General features: G+C 50.2%; 2 protein-coding genes across 9 annotated transcripts in view; both read right to left on the bottom strand.

The window, feature by feature from the left end:
- The window catches only part of HNRNPM (heterogeneous nuclear ribonucleoprotein M), a 277,288-nt gene that overhangs the window by 43,784 nt on the left and 210,115 nt on the right, over positions 1 to 23,389 (bottom strand). The gene's annotated exons all lie outside the window — the stretch shown is intronic.
- MARCHF2 (membrane associated ring-CH-type finger 2) lies at positions 349 to 14,184 on the bottom strand. The gene is made up of 5 exons (XM_072787541.1): positions 14,028 to 14,184; positions 10,445 to 10,672; positions 4,663 to 4,858; positions 2,934 to 3,143; positions 349 to 941 (listed from the first exon to the last, which is right to left on the bottom strand). The coding sequence occupies exons 2-5, from the start codon at positions 10,618 to 10,620 to the stop codon at positions 783 to 785; spliced, it is 741 nt and encodes a 246-aa protein (XP_072643642.1). The 5' UTR covers positions 10,621 to 10,672; positions 14,028 to 14,184; the 3' UTR covers positions 349 to 782.

Raw genomic sequence — 23,389 nt, 5'->3', positions numbered from 1 at the left:
AGGACACCTGTGAAGGCTCAGAACTAGGTAATCCTGAATAAGGAGGGACATTAGTGATTAGGAGGGCGGAGGGCCCAGCAGGCTAGCTGGCCCACTCCAGGTGCAAAGTAAATGGAAACCGTTCTTCTTTCGTGTGTTTACTTGAAATCGTTTATTATATTGCCCTGCTACCTGCTCTTTGCTCGAAAACTCGGGCTTTGCTTCTTCCTGTCTTGTGCCACAGGTCCCTCAAAACCAGCTGAGGGTTGGGTGGTTGTTGTTTTGTTTTGTTTTTTTTAACTTGACTCCCGTCAGGTCTCAGGCGCCTCACTCTGAGGCCTCGGTTCAGAAATGTAACTAACAAGTCCGTTTGGTCCAGCAAGGGCTCCTTTTATTCATTCGGGGTGGGTTTTTGAAACGCAGTGCAACTTTATAAAGTCAAGGGTGCCAGGAAAGCGAGCCTGCCAGGTGCAGAGAAGCACAAGAAGCTTGCAGAACCTCCCAGCCCCATGGGCGCCCTGGTTCACCTATGGCCGTGGCTGCTGGCCCCCAGGGGCCGGGTGGACCTCAGAATGAGATCAGGGTGCCTGCTCTGTCCAAAGCTCAGGACCATATCCATCTGTCCTCGTGTACAACAGTGTGCAAAACAAGTGGAAAATATCTTCACATGGGAATCACAGAATCAGCTCCGCTTGGTGTCTCTTTGCCTAAAAAGCATCTGGCCGTGCAGGAAGGGTCGGGCAGTTTTGTCCTTCCAAATACCAGGGCGTCGCCAGGTGCCTCTGGCCTTGCTGGGCTGGCCTTCACACGGGGGTCTCCTCTGCCACCTTCTTCAGGAGTCCAGCTGCCAGGGAGGAGTGCTGGGTGCCCTCAGAGCCATCTGCATCCCGGATCTTCAGGCGTACTTTCTGGTTGGTCCTTCTCCACTCGGAGTACAGCTGGCAGTGGTAGCGGAAGGAGACCTGCAGGGCAGCATGGGGTGGGTGGGAAGACTAGCCGGCTGGTCTCTACCCCCTCAGGAGGGAACCTGAGCCCATGTGGCACCTGTTGTGGCCCAAACCCGGGCCAGGCTCATGCCTCCAGAAGCAGAGGGTGTTCAGACATTTCTCACACAGACCATGTACATACACCCATTCACTCTCCCAGGAAAGCTGCCCACCAGCACTCGGGACCCTGCAGAGTGAAGGAGTCTGCAGCAGGGAGCAAGGAGCTCCCTTTCTGTTTCTATCAGGATGGGACTGAAATGCTACAGCCTCTTGGAAGGGATTCACTGTCAGTAGGCTAGAGACTTGCCAAAACTCAGAAGCCACCACGAAGATGTCCTTCAGTAGGTGAGTGGACAGATAAACTGTGGGACATCCAGACAAGGGAATAGTACTTGTCACTAAAAAAGAAATGAGCTCTCCAGCCATGAAAAGACATGGAAGGACATCCAATGCGTGTTACTAAGTGAAAGGACCCAGGCTGAAAGGCTACAAACTGTAGGGTTCCAACTCCCTGACATGCTGTAAAGATGAAACTATGAAGACAAACAATACAAGGATCACTGGTGCCAGGGATTGGGGGGAGGCAGGGATGAACAGAGCACAGAGGATTCTTAGGGCAGTGGAACTACTCTGTGTGACACCATAATACGTTCATTATCTATCTGTCCAAACCCCCTAGAACGTACAGCACCAAGTGTGGACTCCAGTGTAAACCAGGGGCTTGGGATGATAATAATGTGTCAATGTAAAATGTCTATTGTAACAAAGGTGCCCCTCTTGTGCCACGTTGCTAAAGGAGGAGGCTGGGTATGGGGAGGATATCCTGAGAGCTCTCTTTATTTTCTGTTCAATTTTGCTCTGAGCCTGAAACTGCCCTAATAAACTCTATAAAAACAATTTTGTGGCGGGGTGGGGGGAACGCCTGGGGGGCTCAGCAGTTGAGCATCTGCTTTTGGCTCAGGGCATGACCCCGGAGTCCTGGGATCAAGTCCCACATCAGGCTCCCCACAGGGAGCCTGCTTCTCCTTTTGCCTATGTCTCTGCCTCTCTGTCATGAATAAATAATATCCTTAAAAAAAAATTTTTTTAACCAATGTCAATGGTTCATAGTCTGTGATCAAACACGTTCCAAGAAGCATTTGCACAGGTGGTACTCAAAGCACTGTTTGTAACAGGAAAAAAAAAAAAAAAGGAAGAAAGGAAGGAAGGAAGGAGAAGAAAAGCCACATTGGAAAGAATCCCAGTGCCCATCAAAAGGGATTAGTTAAATAAATATGGTATATCCAGACCATGAATGACTGTTGGGTGGCTGCCTTTTTCTTTAAAGGACATTAGCAGAGTGAAAGCAAACAGACTACGAAGCAGTACCTATGGTTTTATGCTGTTTGCATTAAAGAAAAAAAACACTAGTGGATGCCAATACTTTTTGAGGAGAGAACATTCTCTTACCTAGACAACAAGGATTATACCTAAGAGGTGAGGCTGGGGGTGCTCCTCTCTGGGCGAGGGTTCCAATGGCTGCCAGAAGCCTGAACCACACCTGCCAGTTGGGCCCCAGTCAATCCCAGAGGCCTTCCCTCTCCATCTCTTCAGCTTCCTGTCTGCCTCTCTCATCCTCCTGCTCCTTCTCTCCCAGTCTTCTCGTCTCTTTCTCTTCCTCCCGCCCTCCCACCCTCCCTCTCCCTGACCCCAGCTGGTCTTGCTGGGCTTGTGGATGGCAGACAGACTCTACACTCAACTCCGCCAACAGGTACCCTCGTATCCTGGGAGCCAAGGCTCACACCTGACTGACAGTTTCCCTGGACCCTGGTTGGGCTCAGAATCCGGAGCTCCATGAGATGCCGAGAATTGCTTCCACCCGGGCAGAGGCAGAGGCAGGCAGGGAGGCCCCCAAGCCTTTGCCCAAACCCCTGGCCTGCCTGCTCTGAACCAGAGACCCCCAGATGCCTCCAGCTGGCAGCCACTCACCAGCGTCCAGAGGACGTAGATGGTGAACAGGGCAATGGTGAGTGCGATGAGCCCCACAGCCTCAAGCCGGCTGTGGAGCCGAAGGTGGTCCTGGGCCCCGCGCAGGCACAGCCAGCCCGAGATGGCAGCCAGTGGCGTGATGAACAGGAAGCATACCATGTCACAGCACAGCGTCCGCTTCTCTGTCCGAGGCCCCGGGTCCTTCAGCCACTGCAGGGTGGGGGAGGAACTGCTGAGGTGGGCTTCATACCTCCCTCCCATGAGCCCGGGGCCTGGGGATGGGGTGTAGAACCACCAGGCCTGGCGCCTCCATCCACAGATGCCCATCTTGATTGGCGGGCCCTGCAGGACCAGCCTCCTGCCAGCCACCCCCTCTGTCCTTTCCTTCCTTCATATACTTATTGAGCCTACAATGAGCTCACAGGCCCCACTAAGTGCCCCCATTGTACAGATGGGGGAAACCGAGGGCACAGACTGACTCATTTGTGCAAACTCACACAACTAGTCATCTGCAGAGTCAGAACTGGAACCCAGGGGGTCTTGCCGCAGGGCCTGTGGGTCCGTGGCTGCTGTGTTACGCTGCCCACCACAGACGAAGGGGCAAGAGAAATGGGCAGAAAGGAACAGACGGGTCCCTGCCCTCCCAGAGCTCCCATGCTAGGGCAAGAGGGATGAAATGGGGTGGATGGTCAGGGAGGGGATGGCCTCGCTGGGCAGGTGACAGTGACCTGAACCGAATGAGCAGAAGCAGCCACGTGAAGAACAGGGAAGGCTGCACCCCACGCTGCAGAACAGCATATGTGGGGCCCTGATATGGGTGCATGTGGTCGGACAAGGTACAGCAGCGGGGGAGGCCCACACAGCTGGAGGGTGAGGGGTGCAGGCAGGGGCTGCCTCTCCCACCTACTGTTCTCCTAAAAGCCCAGGCTCCAGGGCAGCCCTGGTGGCTCAGCGGTTTGGCGCCGCCTTCAGCCCAGGGCGTGATCCTGAGACCCAGGATCGATTCCCAAGTCAGGCTCCCTGTATGGAGCCTGCTTCTCCCTCTGCCTGTGTCTCTGCCCCTCTCTCTCTCCTCTCTGTGTATTCTCATGAATAAATAAATAAAATCTTAAAAAAAAAAAAAAAGCCCAGGCTCCAGGCAGGACAGGGGCCTTTCCAGAAGCTTGCCCACCTCTCCACTCAGCGACATCACTGGGGAGCACTTGGCTGGCCCCTTTGAAGCCAAGCCTGGGGGAGTCTGGAGGGCATCCATGCTGCCAGCAGTGCTCGGGGAGCAGTGTGGTAGCCACCACGCCTGGGAATGCTCATCTCAGTCCTGACCCATCATGCTCAGACTAAAGTCTAAGCTCCTGGGCACAGCCCACAAAGCCCAGAACAGCTGCCACCGCCTCCTCTGGGCCACCCTCTTCTCCTGTAACTCGCTCCACCCCAGCCACCCAGGCTTCATCAAGAACACCAAACTCTTCCTGGCCTCAGGGCCTTTGCACTTATTGTGCTCTTCCCCAGGTTGGGGCCCTTGGCATTGCCAGCTCCTCGTTTTTCAGGTCTCGGCTTCAGGGGTGACCAAACAGGGAGGGGGCACCAGGTCTGTCAGGTGTGGGTCCCCAGCCCCATCAGCAGAATCTTCCATGGGGGGAAGCAGGAGGTCTGCCCTAGAGAGTACAAACTCCACCTCCAGCCCCAGCCTGCCTCCCCTCCGCCCACTCCAAGCCCAGGCTCCCAAGCATACCTCTGTGAGGGGCCGGGGCCGCTTCTCCACTGCAAACTCCGTGTGGCACAGCTCACAGTAGCTGGTGTTGGATGAGGAAAGCCACCTCTCCAGACAGCTCTGGTGCACGGCACCCAGTGTGCCCGTGCAGCCACATGGAGAAAGCAAGCTCTCCCCATTTGCTCCCTCATGGCAGATCCGACAGAAAGGACCGTCGCTAGACACAGAGATAGGGCACATGAACGACCATCCAGCCTCCTGCCTGTGCCCGCTTCATAAGCTCTGCGCTGCCCCTAGGCTGCCACTTGGCAGACCCCTACTCATCCTTCAATGCCCAGCTCCAAACATCCTTTCCTTTGTAAAGCTTTCCCAAATTCCCAAAAGTAGAGCAACATGCCTTCTCCCCAGGGTTCCTGTGGCACATCTTTGAGGCCCAGGCGAGCATCTCTTATACCCGCCACCCATCCAGCATCCACGCCTCCCTTTCCTGCAATACTCCCCTCATTGTCCTGAGCAACCAACCCACTCTCAACTCTTGGTCCCCGAGGCCTGGAGCAGCACTCTCAGCAGCCCTGATGACCTCAGGCCGGACCGAACACCACCCACCCCTGGTAACTGGGACTGATTCAGGGAAAGGCATGTGTGAAGCAATCAGAGTACCTGGGAATTAATTCCTGAAATTCTCTCTCTCTCTCTCTTTTTTTTTTTTTTTTTTTTTTTCCTGTTTGTTTGCTCCTAAACTCCAGAACAAGAACTATAGTCAGCAAGGCTGATGTAAGTCTGGAGCTGCTAGCAGCAGTCTGGTCCCCACATGGAGTCTGTGAATGGTGCCAAACAGAGGAAAGCAGGGCCAAGCAACAGGGAAAGACAAATTCTCAAGGACATATCAAAGGCTCTGGATCTAGCCACACCTGAAGGCCATGCTACCTGAGAAGCCTGTGCATCCAGGGAGAGTAGGTCCCCTGCTCCTGTGTTCTAGTTAGGCTCAGAAGACAGACACAACAAGCATCCACAGGAAGCCACTTCAGGGAAGTCTCAGCCCCAGCCTGATCTCTGGGGATACCAGGTCCTTCCTGGGGCAGCTCAGGGCTGTGAGAGGTGTGGCCTTGGTGGGTGCAGAGGCTGTCCAGCAGATGAGTCATTGTTTTCCAGACATTTCTGCCCAGAGAATAGACTGCAGGAACACACGAAGGAGGTGGAGCAGGAGGGCCGTTTCCCAGATAACACCAATTTCCCTTCTGAAACGGTTCTCTGTCCTCTCCTCGGTGTCCCCTGCTGTGGGGCAGAGCCTGGCTGCTTTGAAGCCAAAACCATGAGCGGATCCCTCATGGCTACTTTCTCCTCAATCCTGTGCCGGGGATGCTGCTGGCCCCTGGGATGTCAAAAGGCTGCACCCGGCTCCACCCTGATCCCACACTGCCCCTGCCCAGAGTTAACAGGAAAGGAATCCCTGCTCTGAAAGCCGATCCCAGGAAGTGCAAGGGATGAGAACCTTGAGGAAGACCCATGTCAGTCTGGGGCCTGTCCCAGGGAAACCTACTTGAGAGTAAACAAAACAAAAGCAAACCTGATTTCTTACTGAGCACTTACTGTGGACCATGCACTATTCTGAGTGCAGCACAGAATCTGTTATTCTCACACGGAACCTGTGAAGAAGGTGCTATTTTGCTCTCCTTTTACAGATGGAGAAACTGAGGCACCAAGGGGTGGGGGACCCCATTTGTGTGAACTCACATAGCTAGTAGCCTGTGAAGCTGGGATGTGAGCCCAGGACATCTTGCTCCAGGGCCCATGTCCCCTGAGTGGCTATGCTACACTGCCTGTTCCACATGGCAGGACAAGAGCAGTGGGCCTCGCTCATGAAATCCTGGCAGGAAAGTAACACAAATGACACAGAGGAGGAGGAAATGGGCTAGGGGGTGGGGGATCCTCAGGGCGGCTGCCCAGGGCACACTTCAAGGGCAGAGAGAAGGGAGAGTGTGAACCAGGAAGCAGAAAGAAGCCAGGTGAAAGAGGCAGCAGGGGAAGGCCACGAGGAAGGGCCGGGGGTGCAGCAATGCTCTGGGAAGCTTTGAGAAGGGCCTGGGCTCGTTCATCACCTGGTGGGCAGAACGCCAAAGGCTCAAGAGGATGAGAACCCTCTGGACAAACAGCAGCCTTCTCTCTGGGAGGGTGGCTCTGCCCTGGTCCTCAGCCTGGGCAGGTTTGGGACGAGCTATATCAAAAATCAGAGGGGAGGGATCCCTGGGTGGCGCAGCGGTTTAGCGCCTGCCTTTGGCCCAGGGCGCGATCCTGGAGACCCAGGATCGAATCCCACGTCGGGCTCCCGGTGCATGGAGCCTGCTTCTCCCTCTGCCTGTGTCTCTGCCTCTCTCTCTCTCTGTGACTATCATAAGTAAATAAATAAAAATTAAAAAAAAAAAAATCAGAGGGGAGGGGTACCTGGGTGGCTCATTCAGTGGAGCCTGTGACTCTTGATATCGGAGTCATGAGTTTGAGCCCACCTTGGGTAGAGGGTTGAGCCACGCCTGGGTGGCTCAGCAGTTGAGCGTCTGCCTTTGGCTCAGGGTGTAATCCTAGAGTCCCAAGATCGGTTCCCACATTGGGCTCCCTGCATGGAGTCTGCTTCTCTCTGCCTGTGTCTCTCCCTCTCTCTCTGTGTGTCTCTCATGAATAAATTTTTTTTTGATTTTTATTTATTTATGATAGTCACACAGAGAGAGAGAGAGAGGCAGAGACACAGGCAGAGGGAGAAGCAGGCTCCATGTACCGGGAGCCCGATGTGGGATTCAATCCCAGGTCTCCAGGATCGCACCCTGGGCCAAAGGCAGGCGCCAAACTGCTGCGCCACCCAGGGATCCCTCTCATGAATAAATAAATAAAAATCTTTAATTAAAAAAAAAAATCAGGGCAGCCCCAGTGGTGCAGCGGTTTAGCGCCGCCTACAGCCTGAGGCGTGGTCCTGGAGACCCTGGATTGAGTCCCACATCAGGCACCCTGCATGGTGCCTGCTTCTCCCTCTGCCTGTGTCTCTGTCTGTCTCTCTCTCTCTCCTTCTCCGTGTGTGTCTCTCATTAATAAATAAATAAAATTTAAAAAAAAAAAGAGGTGAATTTAAAAAAAAAAATCAGGGGATCCCTGGGTGGCCCAGTGGTTTGGCGCCTGCCTTTGGCCCAGGGCATGATCCTGGAGTCCCGGGATCGAGTCCCACGTCGGGCTCCCGGCGTGGAGCCTGCTTCTCCCTCCTCCTGTGTCTCTGCCTCTCTCTCTCCCTGTCTATCATAAATAAATAAATCTTAAAAAAAAAAAAATCAGAGGGGAGAAGCCATGAACAAAGAAGCCAAGGGGCAGATCAAGAGGGCTATGGTCTCATGGGCATGGCTGTCCTGACCACATCAAGGTCACAAAGGGACCCTCTGCTCCCTCTGGGGATGGCAAGACAGGCTGGTGGGACTAAATGAGCTTCTCCCCTTCTAACCCAAGCAGGAGCTCTGGTTTCAAGCATCAGCAATGTTCAGGGACCCTGGCAGGTGTCCGCCCCCCTCTGGGCCTTGGTTCCTCCACGTCAGGAGGGAGACTGAGGCAAAGTGCGGTCAGCTCTGGGACGCCTGGGTGGCTCAGCGGTTGAGCATCTGCCTTTGGCTCAAGGTGTGATCCCGGGGTCCAGGGATCGAGTCCCACATCGGGCTCCCTGCATGGAGCCTGTTTCTCCCTCTGTCTGTGTCTCTGCCTCTCTCTCTCTCTCTCTCTCTGTATCTCTCATGAATAAATAAAATCTTTACAAAAAAAAGTGGGGTCGGCTCCCACAGTGACCCTCAGGAACCCCATGTAGGGAGACCCCATCTTTGGTCAGCTGCTTCCCAGGCCCCCGACCCCACCAAATGTCCCCTCGCTCCCAACCTGGCCTTCCCAGCATGGACTCTGTCCTGCCTTCAAGGGGGCTGGTGGAGATGCGGGCATAGAAACCAACACCCTGGAGGAAGCCCAGGAGATTCTCCTATCATCTGGCCTTGAGCAAGGCTTCCTGCAGGAAGTGACACCCAGCAAAGATTTGGAGGGTGAATGGCAGTGAGCTCCCTCCAAAGCGCTGCAAGGCTTCCCATCTGCTTCTTTTGGTGTTTGTATGAAAAGCTTATGAATTCATTCTGACATACGCTACAACATGGATGAATAGTGATAATGGTAAGCGACTGCACTTCTATGAGCTCCCCCAGGGAGGCCTGTCCACACGGACAGAGAGGCTGGGGGAGGGGGTGGGGTGTCCCTCTTTCTGGGGACAGATGTTCAGTTTGGAGAGATGAGAAAGTTCTAGAGAAAGGGGGGGGTTTGCACACAGTGTGAGAGCACCACTGAACTAACTGTACACTTATAAAGTTTTACAGTGGCACATTTTATGTTATATATATATATATATAAAAATATATATATCTCTTGCCACAATAAAAAAAAAACTGGAAAAAACTTATAAATTAAATCTGAGTAAATAAACCTAATGACAATGTGGAAAACTTAAAAAACTAAAAAGAAAAGGGTATCACTTAAGAGTTTTGTTCCCTTAGCCAAGCTGGTGGCTGTTTTAAATCTAAATCAGTTAAAATGGAAAAAAAAAAAAAAAAAGAGTTAAAGTTAATGCAAATTTGCATGCGGTTTACTTAAAATTCCTTTCCTTGAGCGCCTGGGGGACTCAGTCAGTTAAGTGTCTGCCTTCGGTTTAGGTCATGATCCCAGAGTCCTGGGATTGAGCCCCGCATCAGGCTCCCTGCTCAGTGGGGAGCCTGCTTCTCCCTCTCCCTCTGTATGCTCTCTCTCTCTCTCTCAAACAAATAAAATTTTTAAAACAAAACTCTTTTCCTTGAAAACAATGACAAATAGGGCACCTTGGTGGTTCAGTGGTTAACATCTGCCTTTGGCTCAGGTCGTGATCACATCCGGGATCCCTGAAGGGCACCTGCTTATCTCTCTGCCTATGTCTCTGCCTCTCTCTCTGTGTCTCTCATGAATAAATAAATAAAATCTTGAATGAATGAATGAATGAATGAATGAATGAAGAAAGAAAGAAAGAAAGAAAGAAAGAAAGAAAGAAAGAAAGAAAGAACTGATAAATTGGCAAACCAGGCAAGGGCAGCATCTGGATGGCTGACACCAGGTCTTAAATATTTTATCAAATGCACATAGGGTGAGGGACGCCTGGGTGGCTCAGCAGTTGAGCATCTGCCTTTGGCTCAGGGCGTGATCCTGGAGTCCCAGGATCAAGTCCCACATCAGGCTCCCTGCATGGAGCCTGCTTCTCCCTCTGCCTGTGTCTCTGACTCTCTGTGTCTCTCATGAATAAATAAATAAAATCTTAAAAAAAAAATGCACATAGGGTGGCAAACCCGAGGGCAGACCATATGTGGATTAAGGCAAAGTACTCTCAGAACAGTGTAATGAGGAAGGTGTCCCCATCTCTGAGAGACGAGGGTAAAGTAACTTGTCACAGGTCACAGAGGCAGGATTTGAGCCCAGGGGCTGTGAATCCACAGCCTGCACTACAAACCACTTCCTTATAATGCCTCTCCAAAATATGAGCTACTGCCCAACACCTAATCTTCAGATTTCACCTATCAATCTGGAATTTCTGCTTTCCTGAAGAACCAGACCTGACCAGCAGGGCCTCTGTTTCTGCCCGGAAGGTATGATCAGGGCTCCTTTCTCGGGTTTATTTGACCACCTGGTCCCTCTAGATGATTGGATTGCTGACCAATCACTTGGCCCCGAGACTAAAGTGAGCGAAGGCAAAGACACCTGCTTGGTTGCCACTCACCTTGACGTGTCCAAGGCTCGGATGACAGTTGAGAGGAGCCGGCCATCCCTTGAAGTCACCTGTGCCACGTACTGGGGTGGCCCGAGGCCAGTGGCCTCCACAACCTTGGAGAAGGCGGGGCTGCCAGAGCAGTCACACAGGGAGCCAGGGAGGTGACAGCAGTCACCCGTCGTCATGGCCACAAGGAGCCCAGTGTCCTCAGGGCCTGAGGCCCATGGTCCCAGGAGCCTGGGGAGAGACCAGCAGGGATTAAAGGCAAGATTATCGAGCCAAACACCCACCGGGGTTTCAATCCAGCTGAGACTTGGTTGCCCAGTCTGTAAAATGGGGCTCTGTAGGGGACTGTGGGGGATTCAATGAGATGTCACCTGGAACTCAGCCCAGGGCTGTTGCATAGTAGGGGCTTGGTTATATTATCTCTAACGCTCCTGAGAGAGGTCAGTGAGGTCCAGCCCTCAAGGCTTGTAGGCCACCCCCAACATCACCTCTCTAGACACGGTAAGGGGCCCAAACAGTTACTGAGTGCCTGCTGTGTGGCAGGCCCTGTGCTTGGGGCTTCCCTGGGCTAGAACCATGCCCGCCAGCCACATAGACGCTTGTTCTCCGTGGGCTGGATTTCTGGGGCTGAACATGTGAACCTGCCTTTGATTCAGACAGAACTGAGCTAGAAACCTGGCCAAACAGACCAGGATGGGGCATCACCTGATACCTCCTTGTCACCTCAGGCCATCAGGAAAATGGCTGAGGCTGGGGAGGACTCCTCCTTGAGCAGCTGCTCCAAGCCAGGCCTGGGTCCTCAAGGAGAAGCAGTAGCAGACGGCTGAAGACTTAGGCAGCCATCTCAAGTCTGCTCCAGGTCGGGGGGCTTCAGCAGTATTTTTCCCCCATCCTAGGGTCCGCCTCGCCAAAGGAGTCTTTGGCAGCTTTCAGCCCCATCCCAGAAGGAGCCAGTGAGACTTTGTGTGTTTCCCCTGAGAATTTCCTGGAAGTAACAGGCAATACAGGAAACCTGGTGCTTAGGGCCCCTGGGCTGAACTCGTCTTATCCCCAGGCCTCTGTCGCTAGGAGCTGTGGTCCAGAGACACCACAAATACTCAGGCCAAGTCACACCCCCTAGTCAGCTTTTTGCCCAACCCCTGCCAGCCAAAGCTGAGCCCCAAGAGAGCCAGGGAAAAGCCAGCCTAAGTGATTGACTAACTCATTTGCACCAAAGCCACCTGCCAATAGATCAGCACCCCCGGAACAGCTGAGCCAGAAGCCCTCCTCCTGGCCCACTGTGCCCTTCTGAGCCTCCAGAGTTGGGCCTCGGCCAGCCAGATATGCAAATATCAACCCAGAGGCAGAAGGAGCAGAGAGGAAGACTGCATGGCCCAGATAACATCCTCAGGGCAGTGTCGGGGGTTGTATATGCTGCTGTCCCTCCCGAGTGCCTACAACCAGAACTTCCGGCTCAACAAGGAAGGTCAACAAGGAAGCCTCTGGACTCTCCAAGAGAATGCACAGAAGGGAATCCATTCTTCCCACCCCTCTAAGCATCAGCCTTAACATTCCTGCAAGTAATCGAGCACTGTAAAAATCATCACAGCTCCTGTGTATTGAGTTTTGCCATTTCTGTTACTAGGGGAGGGGTCGGGGACTCCTCAGATCTGATGATGCAAGGCCTGAAAATCACCAGGACTAAGACAGCAGCTACAGCTCATTAAGGACCCACCACACGCTGGGTACTGAGAAGTGCACTGAACTCTAAACAGTTGCTGTAAGTGTCCCCTTCAAAGATCACCTCCCTGGAGAGGTCTTCTCTGGTCACCCCGGCCAAAGTACCACTGGTGTCCACATTACTGCGCTCATGGTATGTGCCCCTCCCTGGAGAGCTGTTATTACTTCCCCTTCAGTGAGCTCTGGGAAGGAGGGACCGGGTGGGACATGTACTCCACTGTCCCTGGCACCTGCCCTGTGTTGGGCACAGAGTTGCCACATTAATCTCTCAGCTCCAACTCTGTGTAAGAGCAAGGGGTGGGGGGAAGAACCCTCCTGACTCCCATACCTTGGTCGGCCAGGGCCCGTGGTGGGAATCAGAGAGGTCTAGAGGCTAGAGGTTTGTGCAAACCACAGAGGCCTGGGCTTGGAAGGGGCCAAACTCAAGGCCAGACTCAGTTCTGGGGCTGCTGGGCTGGGAGGGTGAGCCAATGCCTCAAGCAAACTTGGCCCAGTGCCTGGGGGACTAGATATCACGGAGTCCTCACAACAAATCTATGACATACGTCCAATAATTACCCTCGTCTGACAGGTAGGGAGACTGGGGCTCCGAGAGGGGCAGCTACTCGCTCAAGATCACACAGCTAAGAAGGAACAGTAGTCCAGTGACTGGGTCTGGGACTCAAAAGACCTGGGTTCTTTTAAGTCTTGACTCTGTCACTGATTCTGTGTGTCCTGGGACAAGCCACTTTGCATCTCTGGGCCTCGTCCTTCTCTTTTGTCAAATAAGTTGATGGAGCTGGTGGACTGTGTCTGCTGAAGGGCTTCTTGAGAAAGGACCTCCAGACTCACTTCTTCCAGCAAAGCTTGTCCTTATCTAACCCCCCCCCGCCCCCCTTCCTGGGCCAATGCAACCTGTCCAGTCCCCTTTTCCTCAAGGCAAGAAACTAAACAAAGAGGAGTCAGAGGGCCCTAATGGTGTGGGATCTGGGCAAACTGCTTCACTCTCCGGGCCTCAGTTTTCTCGTCTGTAAAATGGAGGCCATAACAATACCCACCTCATTCACCTATAATTATTAGGAAGTCAGTGAAAACTAGCTCTTCTTAGGACTACGATCATCAACTTACAGAGCTGCTGGAGAGTTTGGTGCCCCGCACCCAGTAAGTGCTCAGTAAATGCCATTGTTTTTAGAAGAAATGCGGAGCCTGTGAAATGCATTCATTCCTCTCCACTCACCAGAGAGAGACACACACTCACCTGTGTGTCCTTCAGTCCTTGCATGGCCCTGCATTGGAGGGGGCCAGGTTAGAGCCCCGCTCTGCTCTCCTTGGCTGTATGGCCCCAAGGGAAGGGACTTCTCTGAGCCTCAATTTCTTCATCCGCACAACAGGGAACATTTCTAGTACCTCCACCTATTATGGTCCCTAGAGGATTAAATGAGCTAATCCTATAAATTCTGGAGCACCCGCTAACAGCCAGGCACTCGGCTGAGCAAGTCCTCTGCAGACGGTGCCTGGGGTCATTGTAATGGGTCCTATGTTCCGGGCAGAGCTGCACCGGGAAGGAGGATGACAGCCTACTGTGTGCGGGGGTCTTTCCCCGTCCGCCGCCTTCTGAATTGTCCCAACGAGCCCACCTACGCTGGCGCCGGGGTGACCCGGTTTCACAGACGGGGAAAGCGAGGCTCGGAGAGGCACCTACTGTGTGCGGGGCCTCGGGAGCCTCCCGCCGGCCTCAAGACGGGAAGTGCGATGCCCTCGCTCCGGGGCAGGCTGAGGCCGAGGGTCTGAGGCTGACCGTCCCGCCGGGGAGCCGGGCGCGGGCCTCGAACCCGGGGCCGGCCCGCGGACCCGCTCCCCCGCACCCCGCCCGCCCGCCTGTGCCTACCTGACCCGCGGCCGGGCCGGGCGGCCGCGCAGGCCCCTCCGCTAGCCCCGGCCCCGGTCCCGGCCCGGCCGGTCCCGTCAGCGCCGCTAGCTCCGCTCCGGCCGGCACCTGCGTCCGGACACCGCCCGCCGAGCCGACGGGGCCACGGCCCAATGGCAACCGCCTCTCGCCCACGCCAGCCAATCCCCGCGCACGTCCCGCCCTGGGAGGCGGGGCCAGAGGCGACGGGGACGTCCTGGGCCGCACAGGCCCCGCGGCGCCGCAGCTGCTGGCTCCGCCCCCGCCGCGTCCTGGCTCCGCCCCCAGCCCCGGCTCCACCCCCAGCCCTGACCCCGCCCCATCCCGGCGGGGGACACGAGCGGGGTTGGCGGCGCCACCTGCCGGCGACCAGCGCTAGCTCCTAAATAAAACCGTTACAGCTTTGAACGTGACACCCGCAAAAGGATTTACAAGTGTGCATCACCTCCCTTAGGCTTCTCCTTAATCCTGGGAGGGGGAGAGAGAGGAACCGCATGAGCACACTTTACAGAGGGAAAACAGCAGCCTAGAGAGGTTAGGGGGCCATGGAAGAGCCTAAAGCCAATGTCATTTATTCATCATTCACTTATTCATGTAACAGTTTCATTCACCAGGTGTAATAAACATCAATAAAAGGGCCTGCTATGAGCCAGGCACTGTCCCAGGCTCTGGAGACACCAGGTTGGGTGAGACAAATATTGTTGCCTTCGTGGATCTTTATTTAGGGAGTTAAGCAATTGTGTAATTATTAATTACAAAAGTAATAAATTGTAGCAAGTGAAAGGGGGGGCACATCGTGGTATAATTTGGAAAGTCCAAAAATACTTCCTCCAGGAAGAAGCAAATGAGTTGATAACTAAGAGCAGAAGTGAATGAAGAGAAAAGAGGGGAGAAGAATCCCAGGCAGAGAATTCAGGCACATGCAAAGATCCTGAGGTAGGATGGAGAGGTGCCTTAGTACTCCTCTCCCCTCCTGCCGTGCCTTTATGGAATATATAGAGCAGTTTGATTACCTCGGTTACATTCTGTTGTGTTGTACTAACTTTATTTTTCAAAAGTGAAAAGAGAAAGCATGGGCAGCCCGGGTGGCTCAGAGGTTTAGCACTGCCTTCGGCCGGGGGCGAGATCCTGGAGACCAGGGGTCGAGCCCAGCGACAGCCTTCCTGCGTGGAGCCTGCTTCTCCCTCTGCTTCTCTCTGTGCGTCTCTTGTGAATAAATAAATATTTTTTTTAAAAAAAGAAAAGAGAAATAAGATTGTTTAAAAGGTTAGAGGAAAGAAATAGGAAGAAGGGGAGAGAGATACAAGACAGACTTTTATTTTTTATTTTTTCAAAGATTTCTATTTATTTATTCATGACAGACACAGAGAAAAGCAGAGACATAAGCAGAGGAAGAAGCAGCTCCCTGCCAGGCCCCCGATGTGGGAATCGATCCCGGATCCTGGGATCATGCCCTGGGTCAAGGACAGACGCTCAACCACTGAGCCACCCAGGCATCTTTGAAGGTTTATTTATTCATAAGAGACACAGAGAGGCAGAGACACAGGCAGAGGGAGAAGCAGGTTCCCTGTGAGGAACCTGATGCGGAACTCGATCCCAGGACCCTGGGATCACGACCTGAGCCAAAGGCAGATGCTCAACCACTGGGCCATCCAGGTGCCCCCAAGTTAGCCTTTTTAAAACACACTTTGGGGGCAGCCCGGGTGGCTCAGCTGGGTAGTACCACCTTCAGCCCAGGGCATGATCCTGGGGACCAGGAGTTGAATCCCATGTCGGGCTTCCTGCGTGGAGCCTGTTTCTCCCTCTGACTGTGTCTCTGCCTCTCTCTCTGTGTGTCTCTCGTGAATAAATAAATAAAATCTTTTTAAAAAATAAAATAAAGGGCAGCCCCGGTGGCGCAGCGGTTTAGCGCTGCCTGCAGCTCAAGGCATGATCCTGGAGACCCTGGATCAAGTCCCATGTCAGGCTCTCTGCATGGAGCCTGCTTCTCCCTCTGTCTCTGCCTCTCATTCTCTCTCTGTGTCTCTATGAATAAATAAATAAATAAATAAATAAATAAATAAATAAATAAATAATCTTTAAAAAAATAAAATAATAAAACACACTTTGTGGGACGCCTGGGTGGCTCAGTGGTTGAGTGCCTGCCTTCGGCCCAGGGCATGATCCTGGAGCCCTGGGATCGAGTCCCACATCGGGCTCCCTGCAAGGAGCCTGCTTCTCTCTGCCTGCGTCTCTGCCTCTCTCTATGTGTCTCTCATGAATAAACAAATAAAATATTTGAAAAACACATTTTTTATATATTTGGCTTTACAACCATGTAAATATCATATATAATCATAAAACAAAAATTAAAATGTAAAGGTAGCTCTAAAAATGAAAATAAAACAAAGGAACTTCTGTATTCGGTTGGTAACAATAAAGAGATGAACACCTAGGGACCTTATTTATTTTTAAAGATTTTATTTATTCATGAGAGAACAGAAAGAGAGAGGCAGAGACAACAGGCAGAGGGAGAAGCAGGCTCCACGCAGGGAGCCCGATGTGGGACTCGATCCCAGGTCTCCAGGATCATGCCCTGGGCTGAAGGCGGCGCTAAACCACTGAGCCACCCGGGCTGCCCAGCCACCTAGGGACTTTAAAACACAACAATTTGACTCAATATACCACTATTATAGTGTTGATGGTGACGTTGCGTGGTGATTGTGAGCCTGTTGCATATTTCATATGGGATAAAGCAAAAGCAAGGAAGTACTTACATTGATGTCAAGGACAGGGATTTCCAGAGGGAGTGAAGGAGGTACAGATATAAGGTTGATTATGTTAATAAAAACCCCGTAGCCTTGAGTTTGAATGAGGAGCATCACAATATATTTTTATAAAAAGTAAAGATTTCCTAGCCCTGTCCACTGAAAAGATCTGAAACAAAGACTGATTTTGTTGCAATCAGCGCTCCTTAAGCCCAGATCATAGTCTCTAAATATCATTTCTGATTGAATGAACCAAGGAACATTGGGGAAATAGCTGATTCTGAGTCTGGGGCAGGAAATGTACAGGATGAACCTGGCACAGTCTGATGTACCGGAAAGCACAGGCGTTATCAAAGACATTACCCAGTAAGGTAGTGTCAGTGGAAGTCAAGGAGAAGCTCTCACTGCCACAAGTGGGATAATTTGCCCTTCAGTAAGGACAAGGATTGCAGTAGATCAAAACACATCAAACATTTAAATCCATTTACGGGGGGCTGGGGACCCCTGGCTGGATCAGTCGGTAGAGCATGAGAATCTTGATCTCAGGGTTGTAAGTTCAAGACCTATATTGGATATAGAGATTATGTAAAAAAATAAAATCTTAAAAAAAATCCATTTACCAAGGTTTTAAAAATTCTTATCTTTGGGGCCCCTGGGTGGATCAGTCAGTTAAGCGTCTGCCTCTGGATCAGGTTGGGATCCGAGAGTCCTGGGATCAAGCCTTGCATGAGGCTCCCTGCTCAATAGGGAGCCTGATTCTCCCTCCCTTCCCTGCTTGCGTTCTCTGTCTCTATCCTGTCTCCCTCTCAAATAAATACATACATAAAATATTTTTTAAAATTCTTATCTTAAAATAATGTTGGGGCACTTGGCTGACTCAGTTGGTAGACCATGTCACTCTTGATCTCGGGGTCGTGAGTTCAAGCCCCACATTGGACAGGGTTTGCTTTTTTAAAAATGTCAAATTTACATAAAAGTTGCAGAAGTGACACACAGAGCTGTCATAGACCCTGTGCCCAGATTCCCCAGTTATTAACATTCCTAAACCCTTTATTTTTATTTTTATTTTAAAAATTTGGGGGGACCCCTGGGTGGCTCAGCAGTTTAGTGCCTCCCTTCGGTCCAGGGCTTGATCCTGGGATCCCGGTATTGAGTCCCACATCGGGCTCCCTACATAGAGCCTGCTTCTCCCTCTGCCTGTGTCTTTGCCCCCCACCCTGTATCTCTCATGAATAAATAAAATCTTTTAAAAAATAAAAATAAACTTTAATCTGGGATGCCTGGGTGGCTCAGCAGTTAAGCATCTGCCTTCAGCTCAGGGCATGATCCCAGGTTCAGGATCAAGTCCCACATCAGACTCCCTGCAGAGAGCCTGCTTCTCCCTCTGCCTGTGTCTCTGCCTCTCTCTGTGTCTCTTATGAATAAATAAAATCTTTGAAAAAATTTTTAATCTTTATTTTAAGTAGGGTCCACACCCAGTGTAGGGCTCGAGTTCACAACCCTAAGACCAAGAGTCGCAAACCCTATATGGACTGAGCCAGCCAGGTACCCTGAATCCTTTATTTATTTATTTTGTAAAGATTTATTTATTCATCAAAGACACACAGAGAGAGGCAGAGACACAGGCAGAGGGAGAAGCAGGCTCCCCATGGGGAGCCCGATGCAGGACTCGATCCCGGGTCTGGGGATCACACTCTGAGCCTAAGGCAGACGTTCAACAGCTGAGCCCCCAGGCGTCCCTATTTTTTTTTCTAATTTTCCTTTTTCTTGAGCTTATTTTTTTAGTATTCTCATACGCCCAATGTGGGGCTTGAACTCACACCTGCGAAATCAAGAGTTGCATGCTCTGCCAACTGAGCCAGCCAGGTGCCCCTTTAGTGTATACTTCTTTTTCTTTCTTTTTTTTTTCAGTGTTTATTTCTCAAATATAAGCATTCTCTTCCACATATTCACAGTACCACCTTCAAAATCCACAGGTAAATATTGATCCAATATTACCATGTAATTCCTAAATCTTAAAGTTTCCAATAAAGTCCTTTAAAGCTCCAGCATTCATTCCAGAACACACTTTGTGTGTGTGTGTGTATATATATATATATATATATATACAAACTATATATATTTTTTATAGATTTGTAAAATATTTTATAAAAATTATTTATTTATATGTATTTATTTATATGTATTTTAAAGATTTTATTTATTCCTGAGAGACACAGAGAGAGAGAGGCAGAGACACAGGCAGAGGGAGAAGAAGGCTCCCTGCGGGGAGCCCAATGTGGGACTTGATCCCGGGACCCTGGGGTCATGACCTGACCCAAAGGCAGATGCTCTACCACTGAGCCTCACAGATGTTCCCTTTGTATATTTTTCTATTCCCAGTGTCATGTATGCTGCAATATTTATTTAATCTTTACTCGTCTTTCATGACCTTGATACTTTGGAAGAGCATGAGCTAGTTATTTTGTGGAAAGTTCCTCAATTTGTGTGTCTCTAATGTTTTGTCAGGATTTATGTGTTTGGAACGGGAACTGCAGAAGCAATAAAGTGTTCTCGGTGCCTATGTCGGGAAGCAGAGAATGCTGATTTCTTCCATCACTCCCTAGACCAGCCTGTTTAAAATGATGCGTGCCAGGTCTCCAGCCTGAGAGAGTATGTTACACTTGTCAATAGTGCTTTATGGGAAAATATTTTGAAATTAATTAAATATCTAGTTCCTCAATAAACCTTCAACCACTACATATATTATCCATTGATGACACTTGACTGGATCAATTTTTTTTAATTTTGTTGTTGTTATTTCAGACAAATAGGGTTTTGTTTTTACTTATGAGAATACTAGAGGAGGCTGGCTGCTGGCACTGGTTTGATCAAACAATGACTCTGAGAGTCTCTTGGCCTTTTCTCATGGTGGCGAGATGGCTGCTGCAGTTCCAGGTATCACATCCTCAATCGAGGCAGGGAGAAGGGAGTGGCATGGAGGGGTTAGCCAGGCCTGCCTTTTATCAGATAATGGTTGCCAAATAATGATTTTTCTGTATGTGCTAGCCCCACAAAATGTTCCAAGGTGGCTTTTTCTTGTATTTTTACCTGTCCCAGCTCTGGAAGCAACCATTTCTCCAAGGAGCCCCGGTTTTAATGGGGAACAATATTTAAAAACCAAGATCTGGGTGCCAGGTGTCCTGACAGCTACAGTGGTATCAATTCTTACTTTTCTCATTGTAATATGTATGTATGTATGTACCTATTTATAGATATTTATCTACCTGTGTGTCTATCATCTACCCGTCCATCCATCATCCATCCATCTTTAAAACCATGAGTGTACACCAATAGCCCTAATTCTTTTTTTTAATAGCCCTAATTCTAATCCAACACCAAAATTTACTCCAGACACTTCATGTGTTTCTAACCTTCCTTCTCTGACTCCCAGGATCCCAAATACATTTACTCATTTTTCTGCTTCCCCCACCCCTGCCATGTGAACCCTAACTCCTAGATACACTGATCAAGACTCAGCCCCAGACATATACATCCTACTCAATTCCATACCCATTGAGCACACTGATTGGAAGCTTGGCCCCCCAAAAGGAGTTAAATTCATGCATTTTAGTAAAAAAATAAGCAGTCACTTTTGAAGACTTCTTGGAAATCAACTCAAAATCCTGAAAATTAGGAAATTCGGACATTAACGAGAAAGGGAAAAAAATTAAGTATTTATGCTGACCTTTACAATCTGTACCTCAGGGTAAGCACATAGATGAAGGAAAATTTCTCTTTATTCCAGAAATAAATGGAGGAGGCCAGATTTTGAATACAACCGTTTTGTAACCACTAATGGATTGTGAATCTAGGTGATGCTTTGCAGCAGCTACAAAGCATCACAAATAAGAGACACGGTGCCACCATCTGCCTCCCGGTATGTGCACACATCACCTACAAAGCACTCAGCCCTAAATATGACCAACCTCTAGATCTAACTATTCATTTACAGGAAATGCAGGGGACAAAGGCACATAGTGAATAACACCATAGGTCCATAAAGATAAAATGCAGATTGGTGGTTGCCAGGGACAGGGGAAGGGGAAATGGGCAAGAACTTTAATGGGTACGGGGGTTTCTTTTTGGAGTGGTGATAAAAATCCCTAATTATAGTGTGGTGTTTGCACAACCCTATGCATGTCCTAGAAACCACTAGATATACATTTTAAAATGACTAAAATGGCGAATTTTATGTTCTGTGAATTTTATCTCAAATTTTTAAAAAGCAAAAAGGGAGAGACCATAGGGATGCCATTGGCAAAATGCTGATGGAACTACCACACAGATGACCCCTCCCTCCCTCCCTCCCTCTCCCCCTTCCTTCTTTCATTTTTATCTATTTATTTTTTAAAAAGATATTATTTATTCATGAGACACACACACACACACACAGAGGCAGAGACACAGGCAGAGGGAGAAGTAGGGTCCATGCAGGGAGCCTGATGTGGGACTCAATCCTGGGATTCCAGGATCATGCCCTGGGCCAAAGAAAGGGGCTAAACCGCTGAGCCACCCAGGGGTCCCCCTTCTTTCATTTTTAGAGAGGGAGGAGGTAGAGGCAGAGAGAGAGAATCTCAAGCAGGCTCCATGCTGAGAGTGGAGCCCAACATGGGGCTGGATCTCATGACCCCAAGATCATGACCTGAGCCAAAACCAAGAGTCAGATGCTTAACTTACTGAGCCATCTAGGTGCCCCACAAATGATCCATTTCTTTAAACAGAAAGAGGGGGGCAAGAAAAATAAGAGATAAAAGAAGAATCTATAGGGACTGAGGAGACACATGAACCAACTGGAACGGGGTTTGGATACTCATTCAAACAAATCATTAGAAAATTTCAAGATAAAAAAAAAAAAGAAAATTTAAAGATAATCAGCGCTTAGGGTACCTGAGTGGCTCAGTGGTCTGAGCATCTGCCTTCAGCTCAGGTCATGATCCTGGGGTCCTGAGATCGAGTCCTGCATTGGGATCCCTGCAGGGAGCTCTGATAATCAGCGCTTAGGGTACCTGGGTGGCTCAGTGGTTGTGTCTGCCTTCAGCTCAGGTCATGATGCTAGGGTCCTGAGATCGAGTCCTGCATTGGGATCCCTGCAGGGAGCTCTGCTTCTCCTTCTGCCTATGTCTCTGCCTGTCTGTGTGTGTGTGTCTCTCATGAATAAAATATTTTTTAAAAAAGGATAATCAGTGCTTAGATATTTGATGATATTAAGAAATTACTACTCATCTCTTTAGGCATAATAGTATTGAGGTTGTGTCATCAAAATAAGTCTTTGTATTTTAGAGATATATACTGAAACATTTAGGGGGGGAAGATGTCTAGGATTTGCACACAGGAAGAGAATGGGGTGAAACCAGATTGGCTGAAGTCGGGTGGTGGGCATATGGGAATTCATTAGACTATGCTCTCCACTTTTTCTTTTTTTTAAGATTTTATTTATGCATGAGAGACACACAGAGAGAGGCAGAGACATAGGCAGAGGGAGAAGCAGGCTCCCTGTGGGGAGCCCATTGCAGGACAGGATCCCAGGACCCTGGGAACATGCTCTGAGCCTAAGGCAGATGCTCAACCACTGAGCCACCCAACCATTCCTCTCCACTGTTAAATAACATAATTGTTTTTTTTAATTTATGATAGTCACACACAGAGAGAGAGAGAGGCGCAGAGACATAGGCAGAGGGAGAAGCAGGCTCCATGCACCGGGAGCCTGATGTGGGACTCGATCCCGGGTCTCCAGGATCGCGCCCTGGGCCAAAGGCAGGCTCTAAACCGCTGAGCCACCCAGGGATCCCAATAACATAATTTATTTAGGTTAACACAGTGCCTCGAAAAATTAATCACAGAATTACCATATGACCCAGCAATTCCATTTCTGGCTATCTACCCAAAAGAATTGAAAGCTGGGACCTGCTCACATATCATACACCCGTGTTCACAGCAGTTTTATCCACAATGGCCAACGAGTGGAAGCAACCCAAGTGTCCATCGATGGATGAATGGATAAACAAGAAGTGGGATATCCATACAATGGACTATTATTCAGCCTTTTATTAGGAAATTCTAACACCTGCTACAACATGGATGAACCTTGGAAGACATTATACTAAGTAAAATAAGCCAGTCACAAAAGAACAAATACCGTATGATTCCATTTACAGGAAGTCCCTAGGAGGAGTCAAATTCACAGACAGGAAGCAGACGGTGGGAGCCAGGGGCTGGGGAGTCAGCGTTTCATGGGGACAGGGTCTCGGTTGTGCAAGATGAAGGGTTCTGGAGGCGGATGGTGGGGATGGCTGCTTAATGCTGAATGTACTTAATGCCCCTGAGCTGTGCACTGGAAAATAGTCAAGACGGCCAATCTGATGTGTATTTTACCATTAAAAAAAAAAAAAAGGCTTAAGAGCAGTGCCTGGCACTGAGTGAACATGCTGGGATTAATTCACTGAAATCAGAGTAACCGAAATAGCAACACTGGACTGTGACCCCCGAGGGGAGTGTTGTCAGTCTTGTTCCCTGGTATGAGCCTTGGACCTGACCAGTCCACAGAGGCTCAGATTT

This window comes from Canis lupus, chromosome 19, assembly GCF_048164855.1.
Source record: "Canis lupus baileyi chromosome 19, mCanLup2.hap1, whole genome shotgun sequence".
Lineage (NCBI taxonomy): Eukaryota > Metazoa > Chordata > Mammalia > Carnivora > Canidae > Canis > Canis lupus.
Note: the sequence above shows the minus strand (reverse complement) of the source record. Positions and strands in the feature narration are given on the sequence as shown.